The sequence below is a fragment of the Echinops telfairi genome, unplaced genomic scaffold (genome assembly GCF_000313985.2).
Source record: "Echinops telfairi isolate 266 unplaced genomic scaffold, ASM31398v2 ScPeMD7_3533;HRSCAF=4204_0, whole genome shotgun sequence".
NCBI lineage: Eukaryota > Metazoa > Chordata > Mammalia > Afrosoricida > Tenrecidae > Echinops > Echinops telfairi.
The window spans coordinates 10,603,631-10,622,076 of NW_022107431.1; the positions used below are offsets into that span (position 1 = coordinate 10,603,631).

Below are 18,446 nucleotides of genomic sequence, written 5' to 3' on the forward strand. Positions count from 1 at the left end.
GGAAACTGCGTGTCCTCCCGGCCCACCCTTTGTTTCTGCATAGGGAAACTGCGTGTCCTCCCGGCCCACCCTTTGTTTCTGCACAGGGAAACTGCACGGGTGAGGTCCCGGGGTGTGAACACGAGTCTGAGGACGAGCGAGCTGCGTGTCAGCGCTCTGCTTCACGGCACAGGTGCTTGTAATCAGGGACCTTCCAGATCTGTTCCGGCTCCAGGGTCCCCCAGTTGGACACAACACCCCGCTCCGTCATGTGACAACAGAGCAAAACAGCGGCTCCTCAAACACCGTACCTTACCAGGGCCACGAAGAATACTCTCTCCACCACTGAACTTCACTAGGGCCACTACACCAGTGACATCATGCACGGCCGTTTGTCTCCGGCCTGACCACACACCACACTGTGGCTGTGTGCCGGGCAGTCGATCCGACTCAAAGCGCCCTTCTGGGACCCGGCAGAACTGCCCCCTGCAGGGTTTCCTGGACGGACGTCTCTGTAGGAGCCAATGACCAGGTCTTTCTTCCTCAGTGCGGCTGGTGGGTTCCACCCGCCGGCAGCAGAGCACTTAACGGCTTCACCACCTGGGCTGGGGCATAAACCCCGCCTGTGGTCCTGCGCAGACACACCTGGTCTGTGGGCCTTGAACTGCGCCTCTGTGAAACTTCACCCCACCTGCAAGACAGAAGCCTCCCTTTCCATGTGTGTTAAGCGTGGTCGGTTCACGTGTCTGCCCTTCATGCTAAGGGAGCATCACACAGCCTTTTGAAAAGACACAAGGAGACGAGTGAGCCGATTCACGTACGGGGCGGCTCCTGGACACAAAGCACAGCAGGTCCCCAGCCGGGACCAGAAGACTGACCTCTCTCCTGGGGCATCGGAGACTGGCTCATAGCGGGGTGGACGCTGGCCTCCGACTGGCTGCCGGGGGGCTGCGGCGGCATCTGGCTGCCTGTAAAACACAGGAGGAAGGCGGGGGTCTCTGCGTGAGTAGTGTCCTGGTGCAACAGTAAGATAAGAGCCCAGAAAGGTACAGTCCCCCCCACCCCCCCAGACAATGCACTCCACGTCTGATCGTTCATTTGAGACAAATGACTAGGTACATGCAGACATATTTAGCAAAAGACTTGCAGAAAAGTTTCATTTCCGACTGAACGCGTCTCCCCCGGTGAAGACACGAGTCCTTGCGCAGCTGCGATTTCTTGACACAATTTCTTCAGCGAACTGAACACCCCCAAGCCCTCTGACCCAAGCTCACCCCTCCCCTTCACCCTGAGTCTCAGATAGCAAATGTGAGTCTGTCTACCACAGGCAGGCATGCCTGGCTGCCAACACTTTTTCACTGGTAGCATTCAATCAATACAGCTACAGGCCAATCAGTAGATTAAAGAAAAAAGTTTGTAGCTAGACAATGTAATAGCACTGGGGAAGACCTTCATTAAAAGCACAAAACACACTGCCATACCATGCGGGGGTAGGCTGTACTACCCCGGCACCTCTTTCGCCATGCACTCCCACATTTGTCAGATGACCCCTTGTCTGATGGCCGGGGGGTTGTTTTTCCAGCGACCCGTCCAGCCCCATGAGGCAGGATCAGAGCCTCTCTCTACCACGTACAACCCTCCTTTAGCCAGGGGCCCTGGAGGCCAAGGCTCTGTTAGTGACCGACCTGCGGTCTGAGATGACGGATTCACGGAAAGGTACATATTAGGATGCAGTTGCTAAGAGAGAAACGCCGAGTCTCGGCACGGTGGGAGACTGGGCTTCGAGTTCTAAGAACCAACAGAAGTTGTCTTCCACCTCAGGCTCACTTCCTGGCTGGGACGCTGTGCAGCTTCGTTTCCAAGATGATGATGATGATGATTGTGTGTGTGTGTGTGTGTGTGTGTGTGTGTGTGTGTGTGTGTGTCGATGTTTTCACTGCTGGCCAGTCACCTCCGTTTGATGCATGGTGATGTCATGTAACAGGATGCTGCTGGTCCTGGGCCACCTTCCTGATCAACCGTGTGCTGGCGCCCGCGGTGGCCTTCCGCGTGCCAGTACACCTCACGGAGGGCTGCCCTCCTGTCCGCGGGCTCTACCCAACAGGATGCCCATTTCCAAGGGCTGGGCTACCGATAAGGTGCCCACAGTTACGTTAGTCATCTCATCATCCTCACTGCAAAGGAACATTGGCTGCATTTCTTTCTTTTTTAGTTAAAAAAACATTTTATTGGGGCTCTTATAGCTCGTATAAACAATCCATACATCAGCAGTATAAAGCATATTTGTACATCTGCTTTCTATTTGAGCCCTTGGTATCAGTGTTTCTCTTTTTACCCTCCCTCCTCCTTTCCTCCCCTGGTGACCCCTGGGTAAATTATAAATTATTATTATTTTGATATAGTACACTGACTGCTGTTTCCCTTCCCCAGTTTCTGTTATTCAGTGTGTATGTGTTTTGATCATTGCGATAGGTTCCCCCTTCCTCCCCTCACGAAATAGATTCATTTCTTTTTCTATCAGTAGACAGACACACACACACACACCCTGCATCCCTGCTGGTACAGTAGCCTAGTGATCATGGCAGAGATCAAGCTAAGGCTTTGACACCCCTCCTCCCCCCTCCCAGGGCCACTCTCCCCCGTTATGTCTAGTACTAACAAGAATTAGAATTCAGTTGAAGAGGAAACCACTGCCCTCACCAACCCACCACCGAGGGTCACCATGCACCAGGGCACAGAGTTGGGCCCTAGAACAGACACACCTTGCCCAGTTCTCTTGTAAGAAGGTTCTCTGACCCTGCCCTGCAGCCAAGGGCAGACGTGGGAGGGGTCCGGTGTGGAGCCTTTAGGACGATCACTCTCACAGCCGGAGAGGTAAGGAGGCGGCTTTCAGCTTAGGAAAGTGATGCCCAGGCCTTCAAAACACGACGGTTAGACAACACAGGGACTCCCACTGGAGGGAAGAATGTCAAACTTCTGAGAGCAGTTCTGAGTGCTTCTGGGGTGAACAGCCTTCCTCCCTCCCAGGGAAAGGGAAAGGCCAAGAATGAACTTACAGACCCTGGGGGTGGTGTAGTGGTTACGTGTTGGGCTGAACAGAGAGGTCAGCAGTTCAAAACCACCAGCAGCTCTGTGAGAGCAAGACGAGGCTTTCCAGTCCCTTTGAGAGTTAGTCTCGGAAACCTACAGGGGCAGTTCTGCTCAATCCTATAGGGCCGCTGAGAGTCCAAACTGGTCCCGTGGCAGTGAGTTTGAGGGGTGCCACCCCCCACGTCTGTCACACAGTAAACACTAGGAGGTGCTCTGACGGCAGAGCTGCCCTGGTGGCTGAGAGACTTCTATAAACAGCACATCTGTCTAACCCTTCCTGCCTCACACAGGTACCTGAGTTAAATCAGCATGAGCGCATAAGGACATGCAACATGAAAAACACTTAACATTCTGAATAAAAACCACTTCAAGGGCAAATACCGCTCCACCAACTTGACCACCGAGCTAGGGGGCTCCCGCGGGGTCACATGCTTGTCACCAACTAGCCCAAGGCCCTGGGCTGACAGCCCATTTAGAACCTCGAAGTACACTCACTGCAGCGAAACGCCCGTCATTTGAAATGTCACAGGACAGTGAGCGTGTCTCTACAGTCGCTTCTGCATGACACACTGAGTTCAGAGCTGCGTGACAGGAAAAACAAACAGGGGCTCTGTGTTGACACAGAACGCGCTCCTGCCACCCAGGGTGCCCAGGCACCGCTCCCGGAGAAAAGCTTGCAAGAAACGGAAGCATACCAGCCTGGACCCCATCTAGTGAACCGAAGCCACCCAGCCACAACCAGGCAGCCCTGCCGGTTACCTGGGGCAGTTCAACGGGTACAGACATCCCCTTAGCGCGATCCAGACATTCACCTGGGGGACGGAGCCTCCTGCTGACCAAACAAGCAGACCACCTTTCTGGGTCAGGGCAAATTCACCTGACCATACGAATGTCTTCCTGTTCTCTGGCCTCTTTGTGGTCCATAGTTCCACAGTCATGAAGATAGACCTTCATCCTCCACAAACACAGGTGAGGAGCAGCAGTATGTCTGAGAACATAATGCACCAGCTCCTCGCTTGCTGACTAACACCCCCCCCCTAATGTCCGACGTTATCCCAGAGATGCTGGCAGTGCCGACTAACCAGGATTCTTGGCAGTTACGTAATGATAGAAAAGGTACATCAGTCGATGTCTTGGTGATCTAGGGTTGCTGTAATAGAACTAGCCCAAGTGCATGGCTTGAACAAATTAACTTTCTCACTGTTTAGGAGGCTAGAAGTTCAAATTCAAGGCACTGGACAAAAGGAGTCCTGGTGACGTAGGGGGTTACTTGATGGACTAAGGCAAGGTCAGCAGTTCGAATCCACCAGCGGCTCAATGGGACAAAGATGAGGCTTTTGCATCCATAAAGATTTGCAGCCTCCGAAACCCACAGGGGCAGTTAGCCCTACGTTGCCCTAGAGGGTGCTCTGAGTCTGAATGGAGTCGGCGGCAGTGAGTTTGGGTCCTGGTTTTGGCTCTCGGGGCAGGCTCTCTCTTTCTGTTCCCTCAGCCCTTGTCTCCTTCCTGCCACGGTGGGCTAGGCATTCCTTGGCGAGCTCCGTGTGCTTTTGTGGTAACCTTGCCCCTGGGTCTGGCTGTTTGTTTCACAGCACAGGGACCCTGGGTCAAAAGGAAACCCTGGGCCCACTCCTGGTCCCCCATCCCCACCCCCACCTCCAGTTTGGTAGCAGTTGATGCCTTTGATCGCTGCTCGCTGGTCAGATCACTTGTTTGGGATTTGAAGAGACTGACTGAAGATTCAACCCAAGCCCGCAGATGCATCCTGTCTTATTAGCATCACAGCGTGAGGGGATACGAAGGGGCTTGGAAACGTCTGTGGGAAAATGATAAGATCCTAACACGGAAAATTCTAGGCAGCACAGTTGAGACATCTTTTGGAGGAACACACCTGAGTGCATAACATGTAATGCTGACATTTGTAGGTAACGATGTAATCATCCAAGATGTTGTGAGCTGATGTGGCGATCCGCTCTGTTCAGGAAATACAAATTTATGTATAGTGACCTGGTGTTTGGAACCTGAATCATGTTAGATGAGAAGTGGTGCTTAGAAAACTCATGTCTGTCCAGGGTCTAAAGAACAGTCCGAGCTCTTTGAAACAACCGAAGAGCCCTGGAGGTGTAGTGGTTCATGCTGGACTGCCAGCCACATGGTCGGTCGGCAGTTCAAAAGCACCAGCTGCTTCATGGGAGAGAGATGAGGCTTTTGGACTCTCAGAAACCCACAGGGACAGTCTCAGCCTCTTCCGTAGGGTGCCTATGAGTTGGAATTGGCTTGGTGGCAGTCGTTTTTGGAAAAAACTGAATTAAGTAAGCCTCCTCAAGGCCGTGGATTTGGATGTGACAAATGCTAGAGCTAAACGAAAGCTTACAGGCACAACGTGGTCGTTTTAAAAGAGGATATGCCAAGATGCAGGCACTGAGAGTGCTCATCGCAGCCGCGCCTACCTCCTCTCGGTGAACAAGATACCGAGTATGCGTCTGTACACGGATGCCCGCCTGCATAACATGTATAACCCCAGGAGCTCATGCAAAGCTTTCTAATGCCAATGCAACAAGAGGAGGGCTCATTTCTGCCTTCCCTTGTCCCCTAGGTATAACCGCTTTCACCCACAGCGAGAAACTTGGCCCTCACCACTTGGAAGCATTTACTTACTTGCGCCATTGCATTATATACGCTAAGCAGATTCAGAAATGTGAATCTATATAGACACTAACGACGATATAGTCATTTGCTAGGCTTCATATTGAATTTTGGGTCTCCCCTGAGGAGGACTGGCTTTTTGTTTAGATGTGTGTGTGTGTGTGTGTGTGTGTGTGTGAGAGAGAGAGAGAGAGAGAGAGAGAGAGAGAGAGAGCGCGAGACTTTTGTGGTTCTAGGACTCAGTGGCACAGGAAGATGCACAAGGTCATGTCCTCCTCATTCCCGCCATCCTGTCCCCACAGCACATCGTCGCACATCTGTGAGCCCAGCACAGCAGCATACTCGTTAAGACCACGGCTTGCTCACTCAGCCCTCCTGTTATTGGATGTCAGTGAGTCTGTTCCAACCGGCCGCGGCGCCCCTATGTGGAACAGACCCCTGCCCGGTCCTGCGTCATGCTCTAAGCTGTTCTGTTTGAGCCCATGGCTGCGGCCACCGTGTCAGTCCAACTCTTGAGGGTCCTCCCCATTCCCTCTGTCCCCTACCACACATGATGTCCTTCTCCAGGGACCGTCTCTCCTGATAGGATACGCAAGGCCTGAGGTGAAGTTTCACCATCCTAAGGAGCACTCTGCCTGTACTTTTTCCAAGACAGATCTGTTTGTTCTTCGGCAGTCTCTGGTACTGCCAATCCTCTTCACCAGCACCATGAGCAAAATGAACCAATTCTTCAGACAACCTCCCTCCAAATATGGACAGTCCTGCCATGTTAACGTAAGCATCTCAGAACTGTTTAAGGTCTATCTTCAGGGGAATTTCTTGAGGTGGGGTTGCTGTGTCTAAAGCTCTGTGCCAATCCGAATTTCTGCCAGTCCTGATGGAAGGCCCGCTTCTCCACAGCTCGTCAACAGCACCGTTCCAGTCCTGGGTGTAAGCTACGGCATCCGACAGAGCTCTGAATATGCGTTTCTCCAATCCTGAGGGTGCGTGCGCAGCCCTCCGTGCTTGTGAATTGTGTCTGTCCTGCCTCCAGTTTGCCTGCCTGGGCTTGTGTCCTTCACTTGTCAGAGTGGTTTCCGAGAGCCACCTGCTGATCCTACGGCGTGAACACCTCCCTCTCCTGGCCCGTGTGTTGTCTTTATTCTTTACTGTAGGATCGGTTTTATAATGCATTCTTAAAGCAGCCAGTGTATCGGTCTTTATTTTTACTTGTCTCAGGATTCTGAGCCATAATTAGAACGTTGTTCACTCGTGGGAATCACTGCAAGCTAAACAGGAATCCGTACTTCTTTGGTTCCTGTGCTAGATTGGTTTCGCTGTGTCCCATCTGCTGCTTATTCTGATGCTGGTGCGCAATATGGATCTAACTTTATTCTTATCCAAATGGATCCTTAGTGGTTCCGACACGATTTTTAAATGAATTCTTCTTATTGTGGATTAGGTTGGGGGGAGGTGTTTACATTGCGGACCATCAACTCTGCATTCAATAGTTGAAACCACTCATCTAAACCTACCCTGCTCCCCACAACACCATTTAAAAAACACCCAACCTTAGCCTAGGATTTTGAGAAGGTAACCTGGCCCTCTAACCCATTTCTGCACGAACTTAGGCACAGTTACGGAGTGCCGGCTGCATTCCATGGGTCAATGTGTCTGCTGTGGTGGAGCAGCTGGTTCAGCTGTGGGCCACAGTCCACATCCACGCGCTGCACCACAGGAGGGAGTCAAGGCAATCTACTTCCAGACAGACTGCCAGCCTCGGGAGTCCTGAGGAGGAGTTAGTTCTATTTGACGGCACTGTGTCGGGTTTGGTTGGCAGCTGTCTCTTTCTGAGCCAGTCCACACTGCTTTAGTTACAGTTGCTTATTGGCATGCTTTAACTTCAATCTTAACAGGCTGACTGGCTGGGTTAGTACTAGGGCAGGAGCTAGTATTTGCTCTAAAAAAGGCATTTCCTTTTTCAGTGTGTTCTAGGTTTTCTTATATGCCTTAAAAAATACGAACATGAGTATCCATTTGTCTAAATAAACTAGCCGGTTGATAGGCACACTGGAGTTGCATCGAAGGGTTATAAATAAATTAACTTAAGGAGCTCTGATGATTGTGGACTCCCGGAACAGGCGAGGCTGCGCATTTTCTTCATTTTCCTTTGGTTTCATTCAGAAATAGGCGTTTGGCACATTTGATGCTAAATTTATCCTAAGTATGCAGTCATCATTACTGGGACTATAAATGGGCTGCTCTGTACAGTTGCCTTTTGCTTGTTTATGGCTGATGCATGGAAGGGCCATTGCTTTTAGTGGGAGATATGCCAATTTTACATCCTGCTACTCTGAATTCTTTCACTGTCTGGCTTCACTCGACATGGCTTCTCTGAGGTTTTCCAGGTGCACGATCACAGCACGAGTAAACTGTTGTTAGATGCCTTTGGGTGCGTGTCGGCTCACACGGACCCTGTCTGTGTGCCACAGGACGAGACGCTGCCTGGCCGGGGCTGTCCCACACTGTTGTTAGGCTCCAGCCCACTATTGTGGCCACGGTGCCAGCCTGTATCATACGAATCTTGCTCTTTTTTGCTGCCCCTCCACCTTACCGAGCATGACGACCCTTCTCCAGGGACCAGTCCCCCCATCCTCACTTGTAGGAAGCATTCTGCTCAGACTTCTTCCAAGACAGACGTGTTTGTTCTTCTGGCCGTCTCTGGGATTCCTCTCCAACACGGGCATTCAGAAGCATCAGTTACCCCAGGGTCTGTCTTATGCGTGGCCCAATCTTCCAAGCCTATGAGGCGCCTGAGAGGGACACAGGGCTCGGGGCAGGTGCACCCGAGGTGCTCGATGTGGTTAAGTCCACCGATGACTTGACAGCTGAGGCTATGAATGCTGACTGTGGATCTAAGTTTGATGAAATCCTTGACAACTTTAATCTTGTGTGTGTGTGTGTGTGTGTGTGTGTGTGTGTGTGTGTGTGTGTGTGTTGGAGAAAAAAGTTTTTATTACTCCACATAACCAACTCTAGAAATTTCGAAACAGATGACATACTTCATTACATTAGGAGAAGAAATTATTGTTTTTCCATTTAGAATTTTAAATGAGATTTCATGCTATTTCTTTCAATAGCATGAAGTATGTGTGTTCTATGTTCAATTTTTCAAGAATGCTCAGTAAAAGCGTTGGAAATAGGTTTTATATTTTCAAGAGTATTTATTATATTTTTAAAATAGGAAAATATAATTATCGACATACTGGTATAAGAAAAAGGAGCTGCTGCCCACAAGGTTTCGAAAGGCTTTGCTCATCATGTTGTTTACAGGTCCAGCTGGAAAGATTTCTGGTTTCTTCCCCTAAAGTGTAACCCACACTGAACACGTTAGTCTTTGCTCTTCGTCCCCAAGTCCTCCTTCATCCCAGCAAGCCAAGTCGTCACATCTGCATAATGCAGGATGTTAATCACCCTTTTCCGATCCCGATGCACATTGTTTTTTGTTCTTTTTTTTAAGTTTCATTGGCACTTAATCCACATATCACACGATTCAATAAATATTTCAACCGTATCGAGAAGAGTTGTACAATCATCACCACAGACATTTCAGAATAGTTCTCCACCCTCACCCCCGTTGAATCACTTTTAAAATGAGGTGTGCAATCACCATCGCTTCTAGTGCTCCCTCCCCCTTCCCACAAGCACTGTTGGTTCCCCCAACTGCCCCCCCTCCCCCCTATCACATTCTTTTACACAAGCTCAGCTTCTCAGAGTATCTCCTCAGTGTGCAGAGTGAATCCGTATGGGGAAAGGACCCAACTTTGACACGCCCCTTCCTTAACGCATGCAGTGTATCACGTGTTCTGGTCAAATGACCGCCCTCTGGTCCATGTACACAGTGGTCAGGAGCACAATGAAGTGTTCTGATGTTTCCGTTCTTCTCAATGTAATCCACGATTTGTTAAGATTCACAGTTGAAGCCTTCACCGCATCAGTAAAGCACACAGAATCGACTCCGTGGCAGTGAGTTTGGTTTTAGACCCGTCCTGATGCCTTTGATGGGAGAAAGAGGCGGCTTTCTGCTCCCGGACAGAGACATCGTCTCAGAAACCACAGGGGCTGCTCTGCCTGGCCCTCCAGGGATGCTCTAAGTCAGAATCGATTTGACGGCAGAGAGAGCTCTCTGTCTACATGCAGGTGCCCTGGTGGCCCACGGTGGACTATGCGTCAGGTCACTAACCACCAAGCTTTCTGCTCCCATCAAAATCGACTCAAGACAGTGCCGTTGTTTGTGGAGAGCTTTTGGCTAAGTGCACTGGCTAACCCACCTAGACATGGCAGAGTGATAGTGGAGGTAGTGGGCACCGCCGTCTTGCTTGTAAACTTAGAAACACGCCAGTGTTTCTTCACTATATAAGATGAAGCAAAGATACACATGCACAAACGCATACAAGGGGCTTAAAAAGTCTGAGGGAAAATGGAATTTACAGATAATGGAAAATTTCCAAGAACATGTATCAAAGCTCCCTCATGTGTGTTTATATAATAAATTACCATGTGTAAGAAAGTAGCCTATGATTCCTATTTCCTTGAGCATGTTTCTCAGGAATGAGTGAAATTTTGTCAGCGTGCCAGGGTAGAGGATCCCCCCCGCCCCCCTTAGGCTTGTTAATATACCATATACAAATAATAAAGCTGTTAAAACTGAGCCAACCTTGAATTCACTGGAATAGAGCCCAGCAAGTCATGGTGCATTATTTTTTTTTAAAGCGTTGTTGAATTATGTGTATCAACCAAGTAATTTTTACACTAGTATGAATTTTGAGGAGAATTAAAAAAAATAGATTTTAAGAACTGGATGAAGGTCATCAACCACCAATAAACATTTTAGGCCCCAAACATGGGGATTTTAATATAAACCAGAATGGGGAAAAACTAGCGAACATGTACATTTTGGGTTAGTCAGCACCATCCAGTTACAGATAACTCACAGTGGATGAGTGTGATAGGTAGGGTTATTGTGCCAACCAGGCCAATAGGAACATGTGGGATTAGTAAGGTCGCAGTTTGATTGGAGGGCAGACAGATAAATTGCTCAGCAAGCCCCGCCTCTCTCCTCTCTCTCTGGTGGTCGGACCAGCGTGTGGCTGCTAGTTCTCTGCCTCAACTTGTGAGCTACACTACCTGTGGGACTGCCAACCTGTGGATTGTGTTGCTAGAGCTTGAGGTTCCTCCGAGACCTGCTTCGCCACGCTGCTGGTGTGTACATTACTTGAGCTGGGGACTGTCAGATCCTGTTGTCTGGCTGACTGTTGGTGACCCGCCCTGCTGTTTGCTGCCTGTGGCTGGACTGCCTGCATTGCTCTACAGAAGACTCAGCTGTCTGCTTCCTTGACTTGCACCCAGCAGCCCTCGTGAAATGAACTGCGTGCTCTGTACTGCTGTGTGGACTAATTAGCTGTTACATTCCTTCGTGCTGTATATATTATCCATATATAGATATTAAAAATCATAAGTGTCCTGGCTTTGTTTCTCTAGAGAACCGTGTCTTACATAATGAGTCACAGTGCATCACACCTTAGATTCGCTTCCAGACGAGATGGCGGGCAGTCAAGGGCAATGAGCAGGATGGTCTATGCTCCTTACCCAGTGCTGACACTCACCCCACAAGACTTCACCTCACTTCTGAGTGCCTCCTCTCACTACTACCTAAGTTGGAGGGGACAGAGAACTACCTGTTTTGTGGTAAGTGTTTGAAATGTCTCCCGAATGCTTCATAAGCTCAGACTAATATTTATATGGAGACTTAAATGTTCTCAGTAATCTATTTAAGTAATGTATCTTAAATAGATCAAGCGCAGGGAAACCTTTTCCATCATTTTAACCAAGGTAATACACTTCAGGTTCTTCAGACTATGTGGTCTCTGTCAGAACTAGGGCACTCACTTTTGGCGTGCAAAGGCAGGCGCAGACCTAGCGTAAATAAGACTTTATTTACAAAATCAGGTGGTGGCCTGGATTTGACGCGCTAACCCTGGTCTGCTGACCCCTTCTTTAAGCGATGATATCGGTAAGTTAAAACTCAGGATTGCATGCTCAAAAAGCCAATGAGCATCAAACGGTTCTTAATAATAAGCCGAGATGCAGGCACGACCTGGCTGTATGGACGCAGAAGCTTCGGTCAGACACTTTAGTTGGAGACCTGGGTTATGTTCTCCCCAAACCAGACGCAGTGCCAGGGAGGCATCGGACCCTTGCACGTGACAAGCACGGTTCTAGGACACAGACAGCAAGCACATTTTGCGGGTGCGTGGCTTCCTGAGTGGCTACCTAAACCATCACGCGCTCTCTCCTTTTATTTATTTTTTTAAGGTCAGCCCTAAACAAGAAAACAAGCCCGGACTTTTTCATCAGCTACATCCACATCCATCATCCTCAGACCGATGTTGCGAGGGGGCAGAGAATAAGCGGGAGGTCAATGGGATTTTCCATGTTTATCCTTTATCCAGGCTACAGCGTCTCTGGACTATTCCCTTCTGAATTCCCACAGCAAACAGCCGCAGGAGATTCAAAGGGCCACAGCTACCTGCCAAACCACAGGAGTCCCAACGAACACGCCAAAGTTCACCCCTCGTAAGGTGCACTCCTGTCTCCATGCGATACTACGCCGATGATCACCCTCTCATGGCCGTGAGTTGACGCTGACTCAGAGCGATCCTACAGGAGAGGGCAGAATTGCCCTGTGGGTTCCCAGTGGCAGAAGTCTTGTCTTTCTCTTGTGGCACAGCTGGTGGTTTTGAACTCCTGACCTTGGCAGCTGAAAATGAAACCCACTAGGCCACCAGGGCTCCTGTATGTGATAACAACAAGCACCCAAATGCCAAGGACTTCCACATTCCCCAAGTTATCGCGGCCGCAGAATAAGTATTTCTTCCTTTTGTACCATTACAGCTAACTAAATTGAGTAAAACAAAAAGCCCGCCCCGATGGGTGGTCTGCCAAGAGAGAATGGTGATATAATCAAGCAACAAGGTGAGCCTGCCGTCTGATGGATAGTCCTGGCCCAATAGCGATTTTAATGCCCTGAGCCAGTTCCCCAGGCAACCTTACTCGATTAGCTAGTTTGGGGCAGGGGTTAGCGAACAGCGGGCAACATCCAGAAGACAGATTTACCTGTCTTGTAAGTTCTCAGATAACTCGGGGTGGTGAGCCAAAGATGTGACATGAAGTAAAACAAAGTGCTGAGGACTGACTAGGTGGAAGGCAATTCTATTAGTCATTCAAGTAAATCAAATCCAGTCTTCCACTAGTAGTCAAGAGAACTGCTTCTCACAGTTAACATACAATGACATGCTATATGACAAGAAATTTGGACAAATTTGTTGGCCAGTCTTTCTTAATAAGGAAGGGCACCCGGGGAGCCCGCGGTACTAAGAGGCAAAGACAACTTGGGGCCTACCCATACAGCCCTGACAGCCAACAGGGATAAGGCAGCCCTGTTATTAAACAAAAGTAGAGCCTGTTCTTTGGTAGATATTAAAGTCCTGGCTGTGGTTATACACGTTTAAGAAGAAATGAAGACTATTTCCAGTCACCTGTAAATCACTCTACATGATCAAGCTCCTGCCCTGAAATGGAATCAAGATGCATTTCGTCATTTCTAGCAATTAGCAAATGAATGAATTCCTAGGATTTGTAAGGATTCAAGGGTGGGGGTGTGTCATTCACATTAGCAAGGACTGAAGAAAAAGAAACCATGGGGTAGAAATGACTGCTCACCAATGTGGAAGACATCATGGTCAAGGCCAACCTCTCCTAGCATTCCCCTCCAAGGATGGTTTGACCCAAGGCAGTGGGGGCGTCTTATTCGACGGTGAGCAGGCTTCAAACGGCTTGTGGAGGACGATGGAACGAGAAGACGATGGAATCTGTCCTCCAGCTTTTGAAGTCTCTGGCGCATCCTCCCTCAGACTTGGTCCCAGTGATGGAACCGAAGTGGATGGTTCTCTCTGGGGGTCTCTGGAACCCCGCGCCCCAGGCTGGCCCCTTCCCGATCTTCGGGGAGGTCTGTCTCACAAACCCTCCTGGCCACTCTCTGCCACTGCCCACTGCAGGCTGCTCAGAGGACGAGCTCCTGCTCGTTATTCCTTTGGCTTACGCCTTGGTTGACAATGATGTGCTCGGTGCGCTCTTTCCTTTTGCCGTGGTCCATAACAAATGTCACTGTGTGAAGGGATGGCGTTGGTGGGCTGGGCTGTGAAGACCACTTAGCGTTCTACCGCAGAGAACCACGGTGTGCGGTGATAGGCCAACCTGTAGTCACTGGCCATCTCTTTGCCCTAGTGACTGAGCCGCCACGGAGGAGGACTTGCATCCCACAGGGTTGTCAAAGAATGAGTGTGGGGAAGGAGGAGCATGCAGGTGGGAAAGAAGATTCCAGTTAACAGCCGAGCCCATTGCCCCTTTACCCCACGCAGCCAAGTCTCTAAACTCTAAAGCACACTGCCGTCAGCTGATTCTGACTCATTCCAACCCTATAGGGCAGAGTAGAAAGTCCTAGTGGGTTTCCAAGACTGTAAAGGTTTCCTGGCGCAGGAAGCCTCGTTTTTGCTCCCATGGTGTGGTTGGTGGTTTCGAACTGCTTACCTTGTGGTTAGCAGACCAAAGCATAACCGGTATGTCACCAGAGCCCCAGAGGGACTCTGTAGGGAACTTTAAATATACGTGCATCCTCTTATGTAAATATGTTAATTCACAAAAATAGAGGTATTGGCATAGGTACATATATTTATATGGCAATACAATGAGGAAGTGGACGGACTTTGGGCCTCTGCTCAAACCCTCCCTCAATGCAAGAACACTTTGTTCTAATAACCCGGCATTTTGTGATGCTCACCTTCCCTGACAAAATCGCTAAAGACCAAATGGGAGCACAAGCAAATGTGGTGAAGAAAGCTGATGGTGCCTGACAATCTAAAGATACAGGGTCCGGGGTCTTAAAGGCTTAAACAAGCGGCCATCTAGCAGAAAAGCAAGAAGCCCACATGGAAGAAGCACGCCAGCCTGTGCGGCCATTAGGCGTCAACAGGATCAGGTGCAGGCATAAGAAGACCACAAACAAACATACTGTTGATAACAAGGGGGGGTTGGAGAAGAGACCCCAAACCCATCTGCGACATCCCCTCACAGAAGGTTTGCAGGGGAGGGATGAGTCAACCAGGGTGAAGTATAGCACCTAAGAAACACACAATATTCCCCTGGTTCCTTGAGGCTTCCTCACCCCCACTATCAGGACCCCAGTCCTGCCTTTCACCGTGGACTAGGCTGGAACATGTACACAGGTACAGATAATAGCTCTTGACACATGGAATCCAGGTCAGATAAACCCCCTCGGGAACAGAAATGGGAGTAGTGATACCAGGAGGGTAGGGGGAAGGTGGGGAGAGGAGGGGGGGAGAACCACGGGGAAGAGAGACAGTAGTCGGTGTAAGATATGAAAATAATAATAATTTATAACTTATCAAGAGGACACAAGGGTGGGACAGAGGGTAAAAAGAGGGGCTGATACCAAGGGCTCAAATAGAATATAAATGTTTAGAAAATAATGATGGCAACATATGTACAAATATGCTTGATACAATTGGTATATGGATTATTATAAGAGCTGTAAGAGTCCTCCATTAAATGATCTTTAAAAAAATGGGCATCTTAGCTAATGGAATGGATGGAAAAATGAATTTTCAATCAGCCACAGTGTCCTAGACGGTCTTAGGCTTAGGCCTGTGTTCAGGTGTGTTACACAACCCACAAATGATTTTGATGATCACATCTTTCATTTTCAACTTTTGGAGGGTTGGGTGAAGGTTCAGAGAGCAGTTCGCAGTGTCACATGCAACAGTTCATACACACTGTGTTTCCACTCTTCCCCAGCCACGCTCGCTCGGGGCACCACCACTCACCCCACTCCCTCCCCGCGTCTGTCTGAGGAGGACAAGTCTCAGCACTGCGGCTTCTACTTCGCTTGCTTCCAGAACAGCAGCGACCACAACCTCTCCTGCCTCACAGGATCCAAGCAGCTGGTTGACTGGCAGCAATTCAGTCGGTCGAGAACAGGACCTGCTCCCGTTTCGGCTCACTAGCTATATTTGGCTGTGCACTTCAGTGTCCCAACGTGGACCCATCGGACTCACCACAGGCCAGGGCGGGGGGTGTGTTTGCGCGTGTGCACGGGGCTCTCAGTGTGTGGCTTGAGTGTGAACTACCCTGACCTCGCATGCCACAATCCTCCGGCCGTCAGGTGAGTTCCAATTCACAGAGACCCTCTAGGATAGAGGAGAAGGGCCCCTGTGGGTTTCCGAGGCTCTCCATCTTCACAGGAGCAGACAGCCCCACCATTCCCCCACGAGGCACTGGTGGGGCACCTCGGGGTTAGCATCCCCATCACGGAAGCCTCTCCCTACCCTACTTGCCAAGTGGGAACATGGAGCCATAGCAAGCTGACACCCCCAGCCTCCAAAGATACATCTTTCCCCGTCCGACCAACGCCTCAAAAGGTCCTTCCCAACGGAATTTCCTCAATCCGCCTGGGAGACAGAGGCATGAGTGGTGCAAATACAGCTAACTCCGCCCTTCACGGCCAATCCCCATCTGAATCAGCAAGCTGGACATTCCCTAGAAAGCCTGGACTTGACAGTGCCAGAGGGCGCCTCGCAGCCTTCACAGGAGCCTGGGACCTCAACTCCAAAGAGTGAGGACCCTGCTGGCGCGTGGCGCCTGGGGCTTAGGTGTCTCGTTAGTAACGGACCTAGGCAAGGGTCCAAGACAGGGCAGCTACACGGGCCAGTTAGCTGGGGAGTAAGAACCCAAAGGAAGAAGGAGACCGTCTGCCCACGGATCAGCTCACGCAGGGCTGGGCTCCCACCGCTTTGGGCGTCTGTGGTTCTCAATAGGATGGCCCCCACTGGTTACCTAGCTTGAATCCTCTTACTGCGCAGTGCAGGCCTGACGCCCTTCACACTGGGCTGGCTGAACTCTGACCACTTGGCAAACACCAGAACCCTTCCGGGTGGACACTCACCTCCGGAGACCTGGAGGAGCAGGGGCCACAGAGACTCCTGCGAGGGGTCCGTGGGCAAGTCTGGGGGGCGTAAGATAAGAGCACACACTCCCAGAGACAACCAGTCTGGAAGGCTGCCCGGCCCCGGGAGTGTGAGCATGAACAGTCTGCGCTCCCTGTTTCCGGGTTAGCCTACCGCGACTACCCAGTCGTTCAGGAGCCTCGGGAGCACAGTGAGTTACGAGTTGGGCTGGGAACCACAAGGTCAATGGTTTGAACCTACCGGCTGCTTCTCTGGAGCAAAAAGAGGCTTGCTCTTCCCATCAAGAGTTACAGCCTGGGAAACCCACAAGTCAGACCAGTTGGGTGAGTGCCTTTGCTCTAAGGGAAGATTCTAGAAGGGGTTCCTATGAGCCTCTTGCCACAACCTCTTCAACAATCCAAGTGTTTAAAGAAACCGTATTTTAGATATGCCAGCATTTATTTGTAACCTAAAACCTAACACGCTCGGTGCTGCCGTGCAGAGTGGGGAAGACGGATGTGTGCCCGCGGAAGTTTCTCTGACGTATGCATTCAGGGCCTTCTAGCCTGAGTTCTACGGGTGGGGCATTTTGGACAACAAGCACAACAACAGAAAGCACACCAATGTGGCACTAAAGAGGGCAGTCACACAGGGTGGGGGGAGAATTGCCCCTGCGGTTTTTCTAGAAGGTTTAAAATTTTTTCCAGAAGGAGAAAGCCTCGTCTCTCTCAGAGGAGGCTGGTGGCTTTGAACTGCTGACCTTGCAGTTCGCAGCCCAATGCGTCACCACTACGCCACCAGGGCTCGTTACTGTTGGGAACCGGATGGATGGCAGCGAGTCTGAGTTTTGAGAGAGGACACGTGTTTAGAGTGGGAGAGCTGAGAGATGACAGCCTCGCCTTGTTCCTGCCCCTCTCCCCCATGGAAAGCATACGCACTGAGCTCATCAGTCCCCCCTCTGTCCGCACAAGTGTATCAGCCACTGAGTGGTACCAAGTGGACCACAGAGTGACCTGCTTAGCTTGGACGCCTCACCAGGAGCAGGACTGTTCGTTCAGGGAGGTGCCCTCTCTGTTTCCCTGGGGCACAGGTCCAGCCTGGCCCTGTGGCTGCTGGGGCCCAAGCAACGTGCCTTAGTGAGCTGACCACTGTGTTTCCATGCCCCGTCCTTCAGCTAAGTGAGCACAACTCGGCTTCTTGGTGGCGATGGGGGCATTACACAAGAGACGCAACTTTAAGGCATGCTTGTGGACTTTGGATTCAGGCTTGACGATTTCAATAGGAAATAGGACCGCAGATGTGGCTTGACTCAGGGTAAAAGGGTGAGGGGTGGGTGGGTTGTCAGTCCTGGGCATCTGGTGGAGCTCCAGGTGCATCTCTGTGACCATCCGAGATGCCCTAACACCCACTTGGCCGGTGGAAGGAAACACCAGGGTGCAATTCTACAGTCCACCACACGGGGTCGCCCTGAGTTGGAACGGCCTAGATGGCTGCCCCTGGCTGCCAGCTTGCTTCAACAGCTTGGAAGCTCAGGCGTACGACTCACAGGTCTTGGGTTTGAACAATTCCCTGGGTGGGAGAGGGGGTCTCCGTGTGGGAGTCCTAGGACCAACCACTCAGCTGTCCTCCACTTGGAGGCCCAGACCCATGGCCAGGAGGCTCCTCTTAGCC

At 50.5% G+C, this 18,446-nt stretch overlaps 1 protein-coding gene across 1 annotated transcript in view; it reads right to left on the minus strand.

Annotated features, from left to right (window-relative positions):
* ARID1B (AT-rich interaction domain 1B) overlaps positions 1 to 18,446 on the minus strand; it is a 379,095-nt gene that overhangs the window by 102,113 nt on the left and 258,536 nt on the right. The window contains exon 5 of the mRNA XM_045294542.1: positions 858 to 947. Coding sequence (XP_045150477.1) covers positions 858 to 947 — 90 coding nt within the window. The remainder of the gene's footprint in view (positions 1 to 857; positions 948 to 18,446) is intronic.